The sequence below is a fragment of the Ananas comosus genome, linkage group 15, assembly GCF_001540865.1.
Source record: "Ananas comosus cultivar F153 linkage group 15, ASM154086v1, whole genome shotgun sequence".
NCBI lineage: Eukaryota > Viridiplantae > Streptophyta > Magnoliopsida > Poales > Bromeliaceae > Ananas > Ananas comosus.
Genome location: NC_033635.1, coordinates 10969818 through 10990983, shown reverse-complemented (window position 1 = coordinate 10990983; position 21166 = coordinate 10969818). Strand labels below are relative to the sequence as shown.

The 21166-nt window shown below is 40.0% G+C and overlaps 4 protein-coding genes across 6 annotated transcripts; all 4 read right to left on the bottom strand.

The window, feature by feature from the left end:
* On the bottom strand, positions 781 to 11154 carry LOC109721440. Of its 2 annotated transcripts, XM_020249085.1 has the most exons (15): positions 9249 to 11154; positions 6454 to 6837; positions 5852 to 5922; positions 4924 to 4986; positions 4709 to 4798; positions 4463 to 4575; positions 3936 to 4004; positions 3689 to 3833; positions 3243 to 3298; positions 3087 to 3137; positions 2915 to 2969; positions 2777 to 2833; positions 2445 to 2564; positions 1836 to 2339; positions 781 to 1258 (listed from the first exon to the last, which is right to left on the bottom strand). In XM_020249085.1, exons 1-14 carry the CDS (start codon positions 11131 to 11133, stop codon positions 1836 to 1838), a joined length of 3663 nt encoding a protein of 1220 aa, XP_020104674.1. In that variant the 5' UTR covers positions 11134 to 11154; the 3' UTR covers positions 781 to 1258. The 2 variants fall into 2 exon arrangements, 1 of the variants encoding a protein (XP_020104674.1); XR_002219224.1 differs by lacking the exons at positions 781 to 1258; positions 1836 to 2339; positions 2445 to 2564; ... (9 more) ...; positions 5852 to 5922; positions 6454 to 6837 and adding an exon at positions 8457 to 8797 and having other exon boundaries at positions 9060 to 11154.
* Positions 11254 to 16284, bottom strand: LOC109721439 (pentatricopeptide repeat-containing protein At3g49710). The gene is made up of 3 exons (XM_020249084.1): positions 16108 to 16284; positions 14420 to 14851; positions 11254 to 14320 (listed from the first exon to the last, which is right to left on the bottom strand). The coding sequence occupies exon 3, from the start codon at positions 13625 to 13627 to the stop codon at positions 11456 to 11458; it is 2172 nt and encodes a 723-aa protein (XP_020104673.1). The 5' UTR covers positions 13628 to 14320; positions 14420 to 14851; positions 16108 to 16284; the 3' UTR covers positions 11254 to 11455.
* On the bottom strand, positions 14093 to 16161 carry LOC109721097. The gene is made up of 3 exons (XM_020248515.1): positions 16108 to 16161; positions 14420 to 14851; positions 14093 to 14320 (listed from the first exon to the last, which is right to left on the bottom strand). Exons 1-3 carry the CDS (start codon positions 16159 to 16161, stop codon positions 14093 to 14095), a joined length of 714 nt encoding a protein of 237 aa, XP_020104104.1.
* On the bottom strand, positions 17654 to 20864 carry LOC109720973 (branched-chain-amino-acid aminotransferase 3, chloroplastic-like). 2 transcript variants are annotated; one of them, XM_020248353.1, is made up of 11 exons: positions 20775 to 20864; positions 20510 to 20660; positions 20299 to 20369; positions 19718 to 19892; positions 19443 to 19622; positions 19240 to 19371; positions 19071 to 19169; positions 18635 to 18751; positions 18340 to 18435; positions 18089 to 18201; positions 17654 to 17967 (listed from the first exon to the last, which is right to left on the bottom strand). In XM_020248353.1, the coding sequence occupies exons 2-11, from the start codon at positions 20576 to 20578 to the stop codon at positions 17853 to 17855; spliced, it is 1167 nt and encodes a 388-aa protein (XP_020103942.1). In that variant the 5' UTR covers positions 20579 to 20660; positions 20775 to 20864; the 3' UTR covers positions 17654 to 17852. The 2 variants fall into 2 exon arrangements, with proteins under 2 accessions (XP_020103942.1, XP_020103941.1); XM_020248352.1 differs by having other exon boundaries at positions 20510 to 20799.

The following is a 21166-nucleotide window of genomic DNA, read 5'->3' as shown; positions in this document are numbered from 1 at the left end:
TAATTTTTCGTCAAAAAATGAATTTGTCGACATATCCAAATCCAAAATAAAAAAGCATTTAAAAATTATGAATTTTGAATAAAAATATTTGGAGAGTGACTCAAAACATTCATTCTATATATATATATATATATATATATATAGATGTATACGCTCACCGCCCCTAATTATAACCTTCGAGTTTTCGGATGAAAAGTCCACGAAAAAAATTATTTTGCGGCGAAAAAGGTAATACTGCAGGGGAGGTGAGCTTATTGGTGGTGACCACACTCTCCAAGTCGCTCGTTTTGGACTACCCATCAAAATATATAACCCGGCCCAATATGGGACCATATGTGGATGCGATACGGGCCGAGTCCATTGACTAGTAGACCCAATACATGGGCTTTTACCCGGCCCAAGTACCTAATTGATAGGTCTCTTTTTGGATTAGTTGTGTTTATTAAGGAAGGTTTGAACCTCTTGTTTTGGCTTAAATTTTAAAATAAAAAAATATTTAAAAATATTCTGAATTTTGAGTAAAAATATTTTGAGAATGACTCGTAAAATTCGTTCTATATATATTACTACATTTCCAGAAATAAACACGCCCTAAGCTAACCATCCTTATTTATATAATGTAAGAGGAACTGAGTTAAATATTACACAAAAAAAGACTCAAAATCTCATATTATATATATATATATCTTTTTTTGGCAAATAGCAAATTACAATAATACAATATAAAGGCAGGAAACTGTTGGAGAATAGCTGAAGCAAGAGAGAGAGAGAGAGAGAGAGTTGAAATCGAAGGGCAATTCATTAACATTCAAAGTACACTTCTTCATAAACTTCAAGAAGTTTAAGAGAGTAATTGTCAAAATCAGATACTACAATGTTGTTTACATGTTTGGAACAAAACCATGAATAGGATCTTCACTGGTTTTGTGATGAGAAGCAAAAGGAGACAATAACTATACAGTTAACAACAATTATTGGGTACATTCTCAAAAAGTATTACTACCTCTTGGTGGCTGGTGGGTACACATGGCACACTTAAAACAATGGTTTGCAAACCTAATCTTATAAAAAGGATTGGGTATTAGGGTTTCTAGCAGCACTTTCAAGCATAGATGTTTCAAACCTTGTTTAGCAAACTGCCAGCAGAAAAAGGAATAAGTAATCCCGACGGCTTCCCATGTAAATTTTGTCGTCTGTGAGTTTGTACGTCGGATCATTTTGGTGCTATTTTTCCGTTCCGTCGACCATCTCACCAAACCTGTCAACGAGAAGCACGGTATAACTAATTAACAAGACCGCGATTAATAGCATAATTTGCAAGAAAAATTCAAGGAAAACAGGAGAAAACATTAGCAAGAACTACTTTAGCAATGCGCTATTTAAAATTCCTTTGATTACGATTTTAATCGAAAAGATCAACTGCTCGACCACATAGCAAGGCACATGGTAAATCAAGAGAAACTTCGCCTTAGAACGAGAAAACATTGTTATTTATCGCTTTCCTTGGTAGGTGTCCAGTATGAAAATCAAAACATACTCTCTAACAGCTTACGCTTCTAGAGAAAACTGGTCTTCCAGTAACAAGAGATCTGACGAACAAGGCCATCTGCTATTTAACCCAAGCGAGACGCAAGGACCTCCACACACTTGGGTTCTACATATTGGGCGTATCCAAATTATCTCGGGATCAGCCATGAGGGAAAAGTTGAATATCATATATGCAAACACCGTATTCTAACAAAAGTTACGCTTTTAGAATAACCTATATTGGTAATATAATACGAATTCAGCTATATGATCCAACACCATAAAAGGTTCAGCATTCCGGAACATACCTACTGTTCAGCAACTTTTTCATCATGTTCAGCATAAGAGGGCCTCCATTTCCTATCGAAAGGTCCGAAGCTTCTTTGCACGACAGGTTTCTGTTCATTCAGCTTCTCATCTATTAAGCTCAATAGTTCTTGCAATCCAATCCCCGTCACCGCAGACGTTCTCACATGACAACCCGATTTTGTTGGTTCTGTCCTCACCTCCCATTGTTTTGTACTCTCAGACTCAGATACTTGCTCGTCAAAATTTTCCATGTGTTCTTCTGTTGCTGACAGCCCAGATGCCATATCATCAAGATCTTCGACATCTTCCTCAGATGATCGCATGGATGCCATGTCATCGTTACGATTGCCATCTATAACCTCCCCAGATGACAGCTCAGTTGCCATGTCATCGTCTACTTCTGGAAATGTTTCTTCATCTTCCTCTCCCTCTTCACCTTCAACTAGGCATTCATCTTCCTCGGCAAATTCATTAGCTCCATTGTTCTCTTCAAGAAGATCAATCTGTACAAGTTATAGCATCTGATGTAACTACTCTTTTAACTAAAATTGGAGAGCACATTAAGAGTTGTAATATTTAAGTTTTGAAAAAAAAAAGGATATGTTTACTTTATTCCAAACTTCAATCATGTTTTCAATCTTATCCTCTGGGACTCCTATCTGTTGCAACACTTGTAGCACAGTTGAGCGATGCTCCTCAAGATTAGGTGCACTTGCGTCTAGCACATGCTGCACCATTAGATCAAATGGAAAAAATAGTTAAGAGAGAAAAAAAAAAGTAAAGTAATCAGAAGGAATTCTGTTATGAATTTGCGGAGTAAACAAAAGAGTAGTTCCCAAGGAGATGTTCATGCATCCAAACAGACTATAAATCATATTCCTCCTAAAGATTGATATAAGATAATATTGCGAAAGAGGCACCAAACAAGAAAAACTCGTACCACTAACAAGTCTGCCTCAACGACTTCTTCGAGTGTCGCATGAAATGCTTCAACTAGCTGGAGAAAAGTAAGAAAATTTACTAACAGTTTCAGAACTTATAATAGTATATAATAATTTAATTGATACATAAAGATTACCTGCACAGGCAAATCTGAGATAAAACCAACAGTATCACTAAGAATTGCTTTCCTCCTGAGTAGCATTTGAAAAGAAAAATTGCCACACCACATTTAGATAGAAAAATTTTGCAAATATACGCAGTTTTATTACTCTTTAAGATGACGACGATAAGTTAATTGAGATGGGTACCCAGATGGGAGAACTACACTTCTTAATCGAGGATCCACTGTCGCAAATAACCTGTAAAGAGATCAAAGAACTTCCCATATATAATTTTTGTGTAAGTAGGACTGGATAACCAAAGGGGTAATTTCTTCTCCTGAAAATAAATGGTTGGACAATTACCGGTCATCACTGTATAGATCACAATCTGAAAGTGCACTGACCAAAGTAGATTTTCCCTGCACACATGGTTTAAAATATAAATGCATCAATTGGAAATTACTGTATTAAAAGTTATAAGTTTCCAACCTCAACAGTTACAATATAAACTTATAAAAGCAGCTTAGAAGAATGAGAACTTAAGTTGATGTAAGTGATATCTTAATGTATCTGCAGAGCTTTTACATGTATATCCCTAAAAGTCACCTATTTACATAAATACTCCTGTAAATTCTGAATTCACACGTATGCTCAAGAGTGCAGATTCTTACAACAATATCCCAAAGGGTGGAAATTAATCTCTTCTTAGGAAATGTTGCATAATGAGCAGTGTACTTATGAGGGTAAATTCTACAGTATGTATATGCGCAAAGAACTCAATAGCAAAATTCTATATTGAGACCACATACTGCATTTGTATATCCAACAACAGCAACGGTTGCTAGGCCTTGACCACATGAACTGCCATGCCTTTTCCGAGCAGATCGTTGCAAAGCTCGAGTTCGGCGAACTTCTTCAATTTGCTCCAACAAACTATTTCGACGCTCTTGAATTCTGGATTAAGAGCATTTGTGTTAAAAATATCTAAAAAAGACGAACAAGGTACTGGAAGAACAATGAAGAAAAAAATGTATCATCCATCAAGTCTGAATGCACCTTCTGCGTTGAAGCTGAAGCTCAGTTTCTCCTGCACCACTTATAAAACCTCGTCCTCCACTGCCCCTCCTGTAGAAACAACCAAATTGTGAAGTATCTTATTAGACAAAAAAAACAAATGAACAATGGATACTTTAAAATTTTTAAAAATAAAATCAAAAGAGAAGTATATTATGCTTTTAGACTCTCTAAAACAATTGCATGCTAATATATGCTAGAAAAGAAAGAACTTTAAAGAACTTTCTGCATCATCTTAAGAAAGTCTATCGGCATCCAGCCTTAAGCATTTACCATGAGTATTTTAGTGCAAACTAAACTTCCCGGGTTTAATAGATACTTTTACTTCAACAATGATGCCACAAAAAGTTAGCTCATATCCTCATTCAAGGGAAATAATGTTTATTTATTACGATGTGCATGAATATTCAATTATACGCATAATCTGTTCATCCACTTTCTCACAATTTCTCTAAATTGAAAAAGCAGAAATTTATTCAAAAAGTAGAGGGCAAAAGTGCTGAACCTACCCCCGTGCACTAACAACTTCAGCTTCTCCACTCAGTCCAAAAGTAAGTCGTCCACCTGGACCACGCACACGCACAAGCCGAGTCCTTTTGTACATTAGAGCTGCTAATTCTGACTGTGAAAATGCAAAAAAAAAAAAAGAGAACGCACAGAAAATCACAATTTACTTTCTTTCAATCTGAATTTTAGAATTCTAGCTGTAGAAGGGAAATCAAGTCAATAAATAAAGTTAGGCAAAAAAGTAAGACCTGTAGCTTTCCTTCTTTTGTTTCAGCATGAGCATTGAATATTTCTATTATAAGACCAACACGATCAAGAACTGGTTTTCCCCAAGCAACCTACCATTTGAAATTACTACATAAACATCATGGTGCATATTATTAAACTAATCACATAAAAATAATACATAGCCAATCTCAAGCATTTCCACTAGACTTCCAAAAAAAGAATTATAGAGACTTGCCTCCAAGTTGCGCTGTTGAATCCCAGATAAAATTGCATTAACAAAAACTGCATCTATTCCATTCTGCCAACAAAATTAAGTTAAAATATTATTTACGAAAATGGGAAGAAGCCTTTTGGTTACAGATGATGCAAGATTTGCTCAACCACCTATAGAAAATAAAATGATGAAGCAACTGTTTTGTTGAGTAACCACAATGATGCTCTCCATACTTGGCAATAACTGAGACATAGAAACATCTCTAAAACGATTTTCTGAGATGAGGCAATATCCTCATGCCCTCAACATTTCTTTGAATGTGAACTTTCTGCCAAGATATAATCTAGCTTAACAAGAGAACGTCCATCTTATTATAAATCGCATACTTCCTCTACATGCTCAGCTTCTAGTCAAACTAAGGTAGGTTGAGCAAAAATATTTACGAGTCTTTGAAATATGGATAGGAAACCTAGCTAGCAGAGTCTTAAATACTGCACTAATGAAAGTCAATGACCATACTTTTAAGCTGCCATTGTACCTTTCTAAAACAAGTAACTAAGGATCAAGCAGCAATATGCTTCAGCAATGAACAGATCCACTGACATTCCACAACCTTACCAATGAGTACTAATTCAAAGCTTTTAATAGCCAGAACAATGCCCAAAAATATTATAACTGATCTCACCCATCAAAATCTCAACCTTCCACACTGGTGATTGGAGGCAAAATGAGTTCCCAACTAATATTATTAAAATGAGAAAAAAGAGGGGGAAAAAAAAGATTTCCCCTCCCATCCTCCGAAAAGGAATTGAGAGGCCTGAGTATATCTACTAATTATAAGCAACCATACAATATTGGGACCCGATTTACTTTCTTATGCAATAGGAAATGCAAAAATCAAAAGTAACATAGTTAAATTTCCAGGGTTAATGGAAGACATAAAAAAAACCTGCTCCTCTGATTCCAAAGCCTTTAGATGGCATTTGATATTGTCAACAGTCCCTGGTCCAAAATATGTGTCTGCAGCAAGCATGACGCAAAACATCATTTTTTTCCCAATTTGTTTAGCAAATATAAATTCTACAAGGTTATGGTTTTCCATAGAGTTTTAAAAACGGAAAACTAATAGACAGGATGTAGAATATTGATAGTTCAGCGAACGAAATTTAAAATGATAATGAAGGTTCAATAGCCTTCTAGAGTCTTTACGAAGTAAGATTAGCAACAAAACTTAATTTGCAAATATAAATGGCCATTTCTAAGGAATCTATTCGAGTGCCGAACCAAGCTAATGTGAGAATACTCTAGTCCAACTAGAGATTCAATTGGCATGTGATTGCGACCAATGTCACCATCCGTAGATAGTAAAATGATTCAAAATGCTTGAAACTCCTTGAATCAATTCCAGAGCCACTTCCCACAGATACTACACTCGCTTATGAACTCAAAACTTGGGGCAAATTATAAACACAAGTTTCTAACTTTATTTTCATGCAAAGGATCAAATTTATCTACAAACACAGAGATCTCAGCAGGAGACAGGGATCGAACCTGCGTGCGCCCTCGCGGATCGGGCGGCGGGGTTCTGGACGACGAGGTGCGGGGGCAGGTCCTTGGAGGCGAAGTCGCTGTCGTAGAAGCCGTCGCGGGGCTCCTCGAGGGAGTTGGCGAGGTTGAGCGCCTCGGCGAGCTTGGAGTCGAGGAGGGCGTCGGGGCGGAGCCGCGGCTGCACCACGAAGAGCCGCGGCGGCCGCGTCGGGTCCCGCCCGAGCACGAAGAGCCCTAAACCACCACCGCCCCTGTCGCCATCGTCGTCCTCCTCGTCTCCTTCCTTCCTCTTCCTCCGCCGCGAGGAGGTGGAGAAGGAGGAGTGGGCAAGCAGAGGAGAGGGACTGGGAGCAGGGGAGGGGGAGAGGAGGTGGAAGGGGCGGAGGAGTAGGGTTCGAGAGCGGAGGCGCGGGAGGAGAGCTAGGGTTCGGAGCATAGCGACGGGAACGGGAACGGGGACGGAGACGGAGACGGAGACGGGGACGGGATTTTGTTATTTTCCTTTTTTTTACTATAAATTATAGAAAAAACTTCAAAATACATGTCTCACTTTAGCACCTTATAATTTAAAATATATTATTTTTATATTTTTAAATTTTTAAATTTTATTTTTAGTATTTTTTTATTAACTTTTTTGTTAAATTAATAATAAAATTAAAACCGACGGATACTAAAATAAAAATTTGATAAATTATAGAGCAGTAAAGTGGATATTCGATGAACCATAGATTGAGTATCTGAAGTTTTTATATATAATTTGACAAAGAGTTAGCGAAAATACTGACAAAAATAAAATAAAATAAAACTATACAGTACTAAAGTGATATATTTTAAACCATAGAATACTAAAATAAAAAAACGCAAAACTATCTCTCAAAAAAAAAAATGCGAAACTAAAAGAATGGTATTTAAAATTTACTCTAAATTATAAAAAACCTCCTTATACTTTAGTGCTCCCTCTCAGTGATCCCTTTATTATTGTCTTAAATATGTCCTGCTATTGATGATAGTTGTTAAATTCAAATATAAAATTTTATAAAAATAAATTTATTGATAAACTTACTTATATAAGAAATATAATAAAATTATATAAATTAAATAAAATTACTCAATAAACTACTTATTTTGATATAGTATTAGCAAAATAGAAGATCTCTTAAACCTAATCTTTTTTGTATCTATTTTTGAGTTGTAGATTAAATGACTGTTCAGAATCTTCAGATGTGAAACAATCTGATATGTGCCAACTTGCTATAGTAACGTTTTATGACCTAATTTGTCATTTTTTTTAAATGTTGGATTTATTTGTTATTGTGGCAAAGGGCAGAGCGGTAATTGACGCAAAATTTAATATAGCAAGAATTGAACAGTGGCTAAAGTGTAAGGGGCTTTTTTATAATTTAAATAGACCTCCTTAAATTTTAATTACTTTTATAAATTTTAATTAATTTGATTTCAAATTTGGATTAAATTATAATTTAGGTTCTCAAATTATGAAGTGCTTACTATTTTGGTCCTCAAAGTTGAATTTATGATAATTTTTAGCTCAATTTTTTTAAATTATTGCAATTTAGTACCGACACTCTAATTTAGTTGTCTGAATGATAATGTATGATTGATGAAACAGTGATATTATTACAATGTGGCGGTTAATATCGTGGTAATGCCTAAATACGACATCAACAACACATTAACATTGGGTTAACTAATTTGGATTGTGAGACTTGATTGTGATGATTTAAAAAGTTTAATTCAGAAATTATAACAAAATACAATTTAGCCAAAATTTTATCAACAAATTAATGATTTTATTAGCTGTCCACATTTAACAGTTAATTTTCAATAAAATGACTAATTTTCATAAAGTAACCACCACTAGCTTTAGAAGATATTCAGTTCATCCAAAAAACTTAATGAAAACTAAAAACATATAAATTTAAAAACTGTAAATAACAAACTTTTGAATGTCTATTCAAAATTACAATTCGTTTTTTGTGTTTTTGAGAAGCCCGAAAAATTGTAGTTCGAAAGTATATTTAAAATTCATAAAATATTACAAAGACTCCATTTGGAACTACAGAAAGTATGCATTACGTATTCATAGTTCACGTATTTACAGTTTTAGTAAAAAAAGGAAAAATGAAAAGTACATCTCTACATACTTTTGTCCCAACGCATTCCGACCAAACAATGTTATGCAGTGTTCAAGTACCACATGGAGCCTAAGTTGTTAACACTTACTTACACACTGCTAAGCTGTTAATGGATCAGGTAATGGACTGATGCATTCGCAACCCGGTCCACCCCGCGAACCGATAGGGCCACTTGATCCTTCAGTTTGATTCTTCTGATATAAAATTTTGCACTCTTATTATTATTCACATTAATCAATAGCTTTATAACAACAAACACTTATATCAACTATAATAACAGGTAATTGAATAATAGAAGGACAATCCATTGCTACACAATTACAAAGTAGAGGTAAAAGTTGCTGCACTTCACAGAGTCATTCAATTATGCCAGTTGATAAACAAGAATAGACAAGTACTAAATAAACTTGCAAAATTTAAGCACCAAGTTTAAATAGATGGTTTGATAAGTGTTACCTTTGCTGATGAAAGAATCGGCGGCAATTGCTCCTGTTCTTCGGTATATAATCCTTCACACGCGAAAAATCCTTTTCGACGGGAGGTGAGAGCTTGGTTTTGAAATAAGCTTAGGGTGCTCATTTCACATCTTTGCAGTAAAGATCATTTTTGCTCCTCAAGAATCCAATTCTTCGTCGTCGCCGAGATTCGATTGTCTATGTCGGCTGCGAGAGTGGCCTCGACTAAGAGCCCGGCCTTTCCGACCTTTTCTCTCCTTCTCCCTCTTCCTCTTCTTATTTGCCTTCTCTTCCAAGTCCCTCACCCCGCGCCTCTTGTACATCTTAAACGAAACGCGCCTCTCCTCCGCCATCTTCCGCACCTTTTCGGTGATCTCGGCCGCGATTTGCCGATTGTATAGCTTCTTCAACCCCTTCATAAGCTTTGCAAACGTATCCGCCTGCGGCATGAGCCCTGAATCGAGCATGTCCAAGCAATACGAGCACGCCTCCTTAACGTGCTTGTTCGAGAACAAGGCGTGGATCCATATGGTCCACGTGCTCACGTTAAGCTCGCACCCTTTACTCGCAATGCATCCCCACATTTCCTTTGCCAATTCGAGCTTCTCGTCTCTTAGCAATGCATTCAATAAGTCCTTTAAAACCCCGTATTGGGGGGTGACGAAGAGCCCCCTCCCCACCATCTCTTTAAAATACCCACAAGCGTCGACTAGCGCGCTTTGCCCGACAAACCCATGAATCATAATGAGAAAAGTGTCGAGATCGGGGCTCACGCCGCGATTCTCCATCTCGTTCCATATGGCGATGGCCTGCGTCAGCTCACCGAGCTTGCACGAGAGCCGAATCACCACTTCGTGAATGCCGAGATCGGGAAAGGACCTATCTTTCCGCATCCTATCCATGAGCTCCAAGCACTCCTCCAACTGCTCTTTCTTTTCGTGGGCCGCGAAGATCGGGAAGTAAGCCCTCGAATCCGGCCGGAACCCTCGCCGGGCCATCTCACTGACGAATTCATAAGCCTTATCAATTCTCCCGGATTTACAGAATCCAGTGATCAGAGTAGTGTAAGTGACCGAATCGGCTCTGCAATTGTTCCTGGTCATTTCGACGAACACTCGGAGTGCGTCGTCCATCCGCTCCCGCGAGCACAGCCCCTGGATCAGGGTAGTGTAGGAAATGGCGTTGGGCTCGCACCCCTTCCGGCGCATCTCCCTCAGCAGCTCGTACCCGTCTTCGAACTTGCCGGCGGAAGCGAACCCGCCGAGAAGGGTGTTGTAGACGACGACGTCGGGCTCAAAGCCGGATCTTTTCATCTGAATTAGGACGAATTTGGCTTCTTCGAGCTTGCCGAGCTTGCACCAGCCGTAGAGGAGCGAGGTGAAGTGGCGGAGATCGGGGGGGAAGCGCTCGCGCATTTCCTCGAACAGGTTGGCGGCCTCCCTGACGCTGCCGTGCTTGCAGAGCGCGTCGAGGAGGGCGCCGAAGACACGGTCGTCGGCGGGGAGGCCGTAGCGGGGCATTTGGTCGAGCACGTCGAGGGCTCGGGAGACGAGGCGCGCGGCGGCGAAGCGGCGGATGAGGGCGACGAAGAGGTCGGGGGAGAGGAGCTCCGGGTGGAGGCGGCGGAGGTCGGAGAGGAGCGCCCACGCGGCGTCGAAGCGGCGGGAGCGGGCGAGGGCGCGGAGGAGGAGGCGGCGCGCGGCGGGGGAGGGGGGCGCGAGGGAGGAGGACCAGGAGAAGAAGCGGAGCGCCAGGAGCGGGGCGGAGGCGCCGCAGCGGGAGAGGACGCGCTCGACGAGCGCGGGGTGCGCCGCGGGGTCGACGCGCGCCGAGGAGAGCGCCAGCGCGAGCTTCGAGGGGTCGGAGTGGAAGCGGCGGAGGATGCGGTACGCGCGCTCGACGGCGCCGCCGAGGTCGCCGTCGCCATCGCCATCACCGTCGCCGGAGAAGGTGGTGGCGCCGTCGCCGACGAGGGGGGAGGAGGAGGAGGAGGAGGAGGAGGTGGAGAGGGGGCGGAGAGGGTGGGGTTTGATGAGGAGTCGTCGTGTGGAAGCGGTGAGGAGCTTGTTGTGCATCTTCTTTTTTTTTTTATTTAAATCTTCTGGTGTTTCTGTTTGTTGTTGTTGTTTTACTTCTACATCTAGAACTAGCAATATCTAACCAAAAGCCGCGGCATTACAAACAAAGTACAAAAATAAAATAGTTTTAGAATGACAATTGCCATTGGAGAAATATATTGCTACGTTTCAAGAGATAATGTAAATGAAAATAAAATAGCAGGTGAAGCTCTACTGCACAACAACAACAAAAAAAAAAAAAAAAAAAAAAAAAAAAAAAAAACTATTGAAAACAAATAAAATTTCAAAAATCATGATAATGTATTCTGAAGGGATTCATTCACCAATAATCTCCACAAGAGCAACTCCCCCCTCTGAAGCAATGAAACCTGTGAGCATCTCTAACTGTAATCTCCCTCCCAACTATCTTCGAAATGAGCTTGATTGCACTGTGACAATCCCCGCAAATCCGCAGGTTCTTGATCACCAAAATGGGCTCTCCGTCCCGAGTACTGATCAATCCGAACGCGACCGCGAGCTTCTCGCTGTGGTGCCGCAGCCTTTTCTCGCCTTCTATCTCGTGATCCCTTGCCAGAGCCCACCGCACGTCCGGCACATACCCTAGTCCCTTCATCTTCTCGGACATTTCCTCTAAGAATCTGTAAACCTCTTTAATCCGAGGATGCGACACGTCGTCGGCGACAAACACGTGGATTGTTTTGTTCAGCTCGATCCAACTGCAGCCGGGTTTTTTCCGAACACCTCTGTCTTTCATCAGCTTTCGCACTTTCGCGACTTCCTCCCACCTCCCGCTGCTCGCGTGCATGTTCGCGAGCATAACATACGCTGAAGCATTGTGAGGATCGAATCGGATGATCTTCTCAGCCGCCCTCGCCCCAAGATTCATGTTCCCGTGGGTCCTACACGCGCCGAGAAGCGCGGTCCACCCGATCGGTCCCGGATCGAACGGCATTGCGACGATCAGCTCCTCGACTTCTTCAAACCTCTTAGCGCGAGCGAGGAGGTCGATCATGCACGAGTAATGCTCCTCGCACGGTTTTAATCCGTACTTTTTGCTCATCAAATGGAAATACTCCCGACCTTCTTCGACCTTTCCCGTGTGCGCGCACGCGGAGAGCACGGAAATGAAAGTAATGCTTGTAGGCTCAATTTCCGCGTCGAGCATTTCTCTAAAATGGCCCAACGCCTCAACAGCCAATCCGTGGTGAGCAAATCCGGCGATCATCGAATTGTACGAAACCGTATTCCTCTCCATCATTCTTTCGAACAACTTTTGAGCATCCTCGACATTTCCGCACTTCGAATACATGTTGACCAATGCATTGTTAACCGAAATCCGATTGCTCGGGAGCTCCGACTTGATCGCCAATGCATGCATTTGCCTTCCTTGAGACGGCGACGACAAGTTCGAGCACGCGCTTATCGTGCACACAAAGCTACAATCGTCGGGCACGAAACCGTCCCTCCGCATCTTCATAAAGCAATTCAAACCCTCTTCGGAGAATTCGTCGTTCAATGAGTAACCCGATATAATAGTATTCCATAACACCAAATCCGGCTCGCTCACTTCGTCGAACACTTTTCGTGCATCGCGAATCCTTCCGCACTTGGCGTATAGATCGATCAAACCGCTGCCCACATGGCAATTCCGCTCGACGGCGCTTTTTATCAGGCGGGCGTGGAACTGGGCCCCGCCCGGGAGGTCCTCGAGAGCCGTGAAGGCGGTGAGCACGCTCGCCAGCGTGTACACGTCGACCTGCAAATCCCTCCTCACCATTTCCTGAAACAGAGACAGCGCCTTCGCCCCCTCGCGGTGTTGCCCGCACACGACGATCATGCAATTCCACGACACCTCGTCCCTCACGAGCATTTCATCGAACAGCTTCTCGGCGCTCCTCACGGACCCGCCCTTGCCGTACCCAGAAATAACCGAATTGTTTACGGAGACGTACGCATCGAGCCCGGTGGACACAGCGAGGGCGTGGAGCTGGTCGACGCCGACGCCGGCGCCGGCGCCGGCGGAGACGACGGAGGAGAGCGTGAACCCGTCGGCGTCACGGAGGCCCGACCGGCGCATTCGGGAGAAGAGTTCGCGGCGGGGCATTTCGTCGAACAGGGCGCGGGCGCGCGCGGCGAGGCCCGCGCGGGCGAAGGCGGAGAGGAGGGTGTTGTAGGAGACGAGGTCGGGGGCGGGGATCCGGTCGAAGATCCGCGCGGCGAGGTCGGGGCGGCGGGCGTGGGCGGCGAGGAGGGCGTTGTGGGAGAAGACGTTCGGGTGGGGGATTTCGTCGAACAGGTGGTGGGCGCGGCGGAGGAGCCCGCATTTGGAGTAGAGGAGGAGGAAGTGGTTGGAGAGGTAGGTGGAGTGGGGGACGAGGGACTTGACGTAGAGCGCGTGGAGCGACTCGCCCGCGGCGAGGTCTCGCACCGCGACGGAGGCTTTGAGGAGGTCGCGGAAGCGGCAGAGGAGGAGAAGAGATGGTTCATTCATTTACTACGCATGTTGAGATATTCAAATAAGGTTTTGGCGGGGAAAGGTGAGGGGAGAGTCACACAAACACAAAACTGGCACAATTTTGAAGATTAATTCGAATCTTTGCCCGAAAGAACTACACTGGCGATGGCACGAATGTCGAAACAATATACTTTATGTAATTAGATGAACATCAGCGCAGGTCGCCAAGTTAGAGATAAGGTTACTCATCTTCGCAGAGAAAGGCAGACGCCGGTCATATGTGTTTTTGTGAAATCTGAGGATACCGTCAGAGTGCCCAATCCGACCGTCGGCGTGAAAGACGGAGTACATCTTCGCCATTTTATCACATGAACTAACCCAGAGACTACTCAAACATCCAACTAAAAGAGAGGTTCAAATAGCTCAGCCACAAAATTGGAAAAATGAACTTTTAGTTAGTGGCCAACAACAAGTTTACAAATTCCCTTCACACAGTAAAGTTTACACATTACTTTTAGCCAATTCACTGCTCGGTTCGGAAACGCCGTTTGATTCTTCGAAATTATCGTTCTTTCGCATCTTATTCGCTGACCACAACACTTGCATCAACCCCCCATTACCTACATGAGAGAGAAGCACCCTTCCAGGAAGCTTCAGGGAGAGAGATATGATCTTCATGAGCGCAAAGAATGATCCAATGCTGATAAGATGCCTCGGAGATTCTCCGTCCTGAACAAAAAACAGCTATTTAATCGTATAAATGATTTACCGTAAGTACTCATTAACCAATTTGAGAGAAAACTCGAGAGAATGCGAAATGAGATTAACCTGTGTAGTTTTCTGGAAAAGCGCGTGCAGCGATTCTGTCAGGAAGTCGGCGAGAGCAATGCCTACGAATAGACCGAGCGGTATCAAGAGCTCTCTGTCTCTTGATATTGCTAGATATAAATCTAATGCGGCACTAACGACAAACAGAACAATTAACGACCACTTCAATGCTTTCTCGCCGACAACGAGCAATTGCTCTAGAACTTTATTTTTAGCTTCTTTCCACGGAAATACTTTGATTGGTTCAGGAAGGGTCGAGACCAGCCTTTTTGACAAGTTATCCACATAGTTCGTGATATATTTCGGGTCGCCAAAACGTTCAGCAGCTTGAAGTTTAACGAAGGATTTCGAAGAACGCCGCTTCGAATAAGATTCTGAGTATAGATGGTAGCTATGATAAGCTTGGTTCCGATATCTCTGAGAAACTACTACCTGCATAGAAAATAAAGTTAACACATACAATGTAATCTGACACCTAGTTCATCAAAATCTACTTTGGATCGAGCAAATCATCTTGACAAAGAAGCACCAAATAATGGCCAAATTATTGTATGTAAGTGCAACTAGAAAAAAGAAAATATATACAGTTATCCATTAAAGAAACAAGAAAAATATCAAAAACCTACATTTGGTCGACAAGTTTATGTGACATTATTATAGGCACGAAAGCATTAAAATATGGAACTGATCTTTCTATCACTACTGCTCTATGCCGATCCTGTCTCCAATTACCACAAACTGCCTCAAGAAATGTTACAATCTTCAATTATAAGAGGATAAGGTCTATGTTTGTTCTATAAAATCAGCTACAAACTGATCTGCGAGAAGGAAAAAAGAATCAAAATCCTTTATGACAAAGCTACGCAATATGGCCGATGGACGATCTATGCATGTGGATGTTGTTAACTTATACCGCGTCAGTTAAAAATTCAACAGGGATTCACGCTGAAGCTTGTCCCCACATATTTGGCTTGTGATTCCGAATACTACGGATTATAACAACTAAGAGCCACCATAAATATTGTTTACTACAAGCGAAAATGAAAAGTTGCAAAAATTAATGCTATCACGACGACTATTACATCAGTGAAGGAACTTTCGCCTCTAACGAACCTTCGCTCTTTTCTCTGACAAGGTAATTTTAATGAACTTCGCCTACGATTGTACTCATCTGACTATAACTGTTGTGTTTTACTCATGAAATTAAAATAGCAAAAATTAGAACTTTTCTTAATGCATCAATACATACAAATGTAGAAGATTCTCAATAAGCAAACTATAAAACCTCATCACTTCTCTTCTCTTCTTCTAACAACTAAAATAATTACTTAAGATCTTATGCACTTATCTTGTATATGATTTACACTATTCCAATAATAAACTCTATTTGCATAAAAAATCTCAACATGTCCCCACTAGGATGAGACCAAATTCAACATTATTATAAACAATAATTGGATTCAAATTCAACATGGGTAATTACATTCGCTAGGGATTAGTACAAAAAAAAAGCATTTTACTAACAAAGTTCGCCAATTACTTTCTAAAATTAATCCAATCACATCAAATTCGTAAAAAAATCGAACAAAACACCTAGGCATTTCGTAATCCAACACTAAAAGCATATAATAAGCATCCAATTCCAAAATTAACGAGAAAAATACGTAAAAAACCGGAGATTTCTCTACCTTACTCCTACCAACGGGGAGAGAGCTCGAAGAAGCAATAAGAATCGCCTCCATTAATGGCAATTTCGCCGTTCCTCTTCGCTCTTTTCTAGGGTTTTCTCCTCTCCATAGCTCCGTCCCCTTCGCAAATCCCCATTTCCCCAAAACCCCGTAGCCTCTTCTTTATCCTCTCTCGTTACAGCGCGCATATTAAAGCACGGGCTAAAAGTAACCGTCCGTTAAATTGACTGCTTATTTTTCGACCGTTCGATTTGTGGTGTCCCATTTATAAAATTCATGGGGGCCCAGAAGAGGAACAAAATGGGCCCAATGGGCTTTGTGGGTATAATAGCATTTCATTTTTTTTGTGTGTGTTTATCTCCTTAATTTATATTTTTTAATTTTTAATTAATTTATGGAAGATAACTCAAGTTAAAATAAAGGGTAAACTTCAAACCTACCACCGTGGTTTCGCACTTTCTCACTTTAGTACTCTATGGTTTAAACTGTATCAAGTTAGTGTCCTGTGGTTTCATTTTTATCTTTTCGTCAGCTTCTCCGTTAATATTTCGTTAAATTATATACAAAAAAACTTCAGATACCCCACCTAGATTTATCGAATATTAACTTTAGTACTCTTTATTTTTAATTTTGTCACTAATTTAACGGAAAAGAATTAGTAGGATGGATAATAAAAAGAGAAAAATAAAACCACACGGTACTAAATTGATACACTTTACACCACAGAGTATTAAAGTGAAAAAGGATTAAACCATAGGGATGGTATTTGAAGTTTTTCCGTAATCTAAGATTAATTTCATACAGATCCCTACAAATATAATGAATGATAAATATATCCTTACAAAGTTCAACTTTCATATATTGTTTCTGTAAAAATTCTAATGTTTTCAAATATGTCCATATGATTTGTTATCATTGGAAAACCATTTATATTTTTAATTTTGTCATTATAAATATGTCTCTTTAAAAACTATAACAGTATAATATAAAAGGAGTAAAAATATTAAAAACTTATCAAGATTAAATTTTTTTAACGAATTCTAATAGTAGTGATATATTTAAAAATATCATAACTTTTGTAAGGACAATATATGAAAGTTGAAGTTGAACTTCATAGAGACATATTTACAGAGACCTGTTTCAAATTAAACTTTTTTTTATGGGAAACGTGAGCACAGTAATAGAGAGTTGGATCCACTACTCCGGATACTTGTTATTAGTTATCCCCATGAAGAAGGGAGATTTGGAGACATATACAAAGATGATTCTCTCATTTGGATAGTAATGTAAAAAAAAAACTTGTGATAAACTATTGCAATTACATAATTACATTCACGATTCTCAAATTTACTTTTATCATGGCGCTAGATATAATCCGTATTTATTAGATATTTCATAATACTTTATACATATGGGAGTCAGAAGAATACACTATAATAGTTACTGCACCTTCGAAGTCAACAAAAATCACATTCTTTCGACAAAACGATTGCCGAAATAATTCGAAAAGGCTTTTGAATTTACAACATTGAAATCGACTCCACAATTCTATCACAAACAGGCTAATTTATTGATAAAGTTCTTGTTTTACAAAAATAAATAAAAAAAAATTACTATTGTAAGTTGCTGCAGTTTCTATACTTCAGCAAAAAAGGATTAGATTTTAGAAGGGAACTAAGTTGCATGTAAATTATTAGCTAAATTTGGTCTGTAATATTTACAATTTAGTCCTTCAATCACCCATCTCATTCAATTTCAACTGTCCACCCTTTTTTGTCCTCAACATGCCCCATTTGGATTGCTGTTAGGGCTTTGTACAGCTTCTCTGACACTGTTTCTGCTCCAGTTTTGTACTCATACCTGGATTTAATATTAACACAACTTATAAGTATCAATTTAATGAAATTTAATGGTCACAGAAAAAAATTTTATATGTAAGGATTAGGAATATGAATTTGTCGGTCATTATTATTATTATTACCGTTGATCGCCGTAAGTAATGCTGGATACAGGAGCAACAACTACAGCAGTTCCTGTGCAGAATACTTCATCTGCCGCAATTAGATCATCGATCGAAACGAGCCGCTCCTTAACCTAACCAATTGAACTAAGAATAAGTCAGAAAAAGTCATGTATATTTATATTTTCTGATAATCGTGTTACATAACTTCAATTTTTTTTCAGAATTGCAGTAATCGAGTCACATGTTAGCTCAGTTATATATACTTTTACCTGATAACCAAGATCGCGAGCGAGTTCGATGATGCTTTTGCGTGTGATCCCGCGTAAAATTGTTCCGTCGGTCGCTGGTGTTGCGATGATATTATCCTGTAATGGTGGAAATTAACTTAAACATTAAATTTTAGCTTACTGCAGAAGCTGTTGCAATCACTTTTTTCTGCATTGAAAATCTGGTTCGAGAAACCAAGACATATCGTAACGTCGAGTTCATCTTATGACGATATCCGCTCTATTTAACTAGAATTTAAGAGTTCAATCATATGATCAGAATCCGACATAGACATACCTTCACCATGAATAGATTGCAAGAAGAGGCCTCCTCTAAGTATCTTTTATTCACGGAGTCGAGGTAAAGAACATCTGTAAGTCCTTTGGCCTTGGCCCGCATCTGCGCCTTCAATACCTAAACAAAATTGAAGAAACATAAAGCATGTAATTTGGCTCCGACTGCCGCATACAATCAGAAAAAGAAGAACTATATATCGGAAACAAAATGATCCCCAAAAAAAGTTTGAACAACGAATACATATAACTCGATATGAAGCAGATGATGATTGCGATTTAGGAAATGCGGAATAACATTTAATCGTTGTGATTCGAACCGACTAAAACAGAGAGGAAAGAGCCCTTTTCGAGTGAATCCTTACATACTTATACATACATATTCAATTGTGTTAATGCAGGTAAGTTGCAACTACGTGCGAGCATAAAATCATTCATACCGGTGCGTAATTCGCGATTGTTTTCACGTCCCCTGTCCCTCCCGGAGTTGCTCGATGGATTTCGGTCTCTATGAACAGGTTTATCGGCGCAAGACCCTCCTGAAAACGACCTAATTGTAAAAATCACGTAAAACCAAAATCTCTAATATAGAATAACACTAAAACTTACCTTGAAGTATGTTCCCACTGGTGCAGCATACACTAAGAACATATATTCAGGTGCAGGAGCTAGGCCTAAAATCGGTCCACTCCCGATGAGCAACGGCCTCACGTAAAGAGACCCTTTTCCTCGAGGTGGTACCTATGCAACCAATTATAAAATCAAAGAGCATGCTAAAGGTTTGTGATTTAAATTTTGATTTGAATTCGTACCCAGCGCTTGTTGGCTAGCACGGTTTGCTTCACGGCGTGAACGAACTGATCGGTGGACGGCGACGGCATGCACATCCTCTCGGCCCCCATCTGCATCCTTTTCGCATTCTCTTCGAGCCTGAAGAGCAAGAAACCGCGCCCGTCGCCTCGCCTATGAGCTTTGAGCCCTTCGAATAGACCCTTTCGAATTTTTTTTTTTTTAAAAACAGTGAATTTCAGTCAGAAATTTTTGCTGAAACTGAACAATTTGGCAGAGTATGGATGCAGCAGCAAACCTGTGCATAGTTCAGAACACCAGAAGATGGGCTGAGCTCGATGTTGCCGTATCGATTGAGCTCGCCGCTGCTGAATCGATCGTCTCGACTGCATTTCATGACATACATATAATCGGTCGGAACAAGGCCGAACCCAAGATTGTCCCAATTAATGTCACCATTCTCTTCATCACTCCTGATTCATGCCAAGAGTTAATAGATGATCTAATGCCGCGATTTCGCGAGCTTTATCATCAATGATTGGTGAAACTACAAAAATCCAAATTTCAGTGCATAGCTTAAGAGTTCATTAAGAAGTGATCGTAACCGTCATTATATATTGATCTTTTAAGTAGCATAGCATCAGAGTCAATTCTTAGCCTCTTGTTCTGTGAGGTCGTGGTTTAAGAAAAGAAAATAAAAAAAAACTTCGCAGATTTTGCTTTAATTATGAAGAAATTAATACACCACCCCTCAGATTAAATTTTTTTCCTGATCAACAAAATTGATGAGATAGATAGATCATCTAATAAAATTGATTTGAGTAAAATTGAGATGCAAGAACAAATGAAGTACATATAATTAAATATATGTGATCATACCACAAATCTGATGAGCATTCCTGCTGCGAAAAAGACGAAGGCCGCGAAGCAAATGAAGAACAGCTTCCTAACTGCAATTCCAACACAAGTTAATTTTGCAAAAATGCTCAATCTAAAATACATAAGCTCACTTAACAAATTTAAGACAAAGAACACAAAATAAATAAAAATAACATATTTATATATATATATTGATCACAAATTAACCTACCCATGAAAATGGCTCATGAGAACTTCTTAAGAACTTTGCAAACATAGAAGATGAAGCACTCGCCAACATGGTTTCTCTCTTTAACTCTCTCTCTCTCTCTCTCTCTCTAAATTGGATCCAAAACCAAGTGTTGGTGGGATATAGTTGTAGCCTAAAACATCATAAATACCACAAAAATGACTTTGATGAATCAAATGGAAGCAGTAGAACAGTAGTACTAAGAAAAGTACAACCAATCACCTACATATTAATTGTGACAACTCACCTTCCAATAATTATTGAATTACTACTTGAAAATGCTATGCACAACCAAAAACTAATTCACCAAGTACAGCATTCTAGAGAGAGACAGAGAGATAAGAAGAAGAGGAGGGGAGAGTTTGAATTCCTTTTGGAGGAAAACTCCAAAAAGCAACCTATGATTCAAATTGTAGTATTTTATCAACTCGGTAAAAATATACAGAACTTATCTGAACTACGAACCATTTTGATATGATTATTCAATCTCTTAAATTTTTAATTTTTACTATCTAATCTTACAATTTATTTAATTTGAATCAGTCAACAGTATTTTGACATCAAAATTTGACGAAGATACTGGTGGCGATAACGTGGTAGACGATCTGGCGCGAAAGAAATAACGTTATTGCTAGAAAT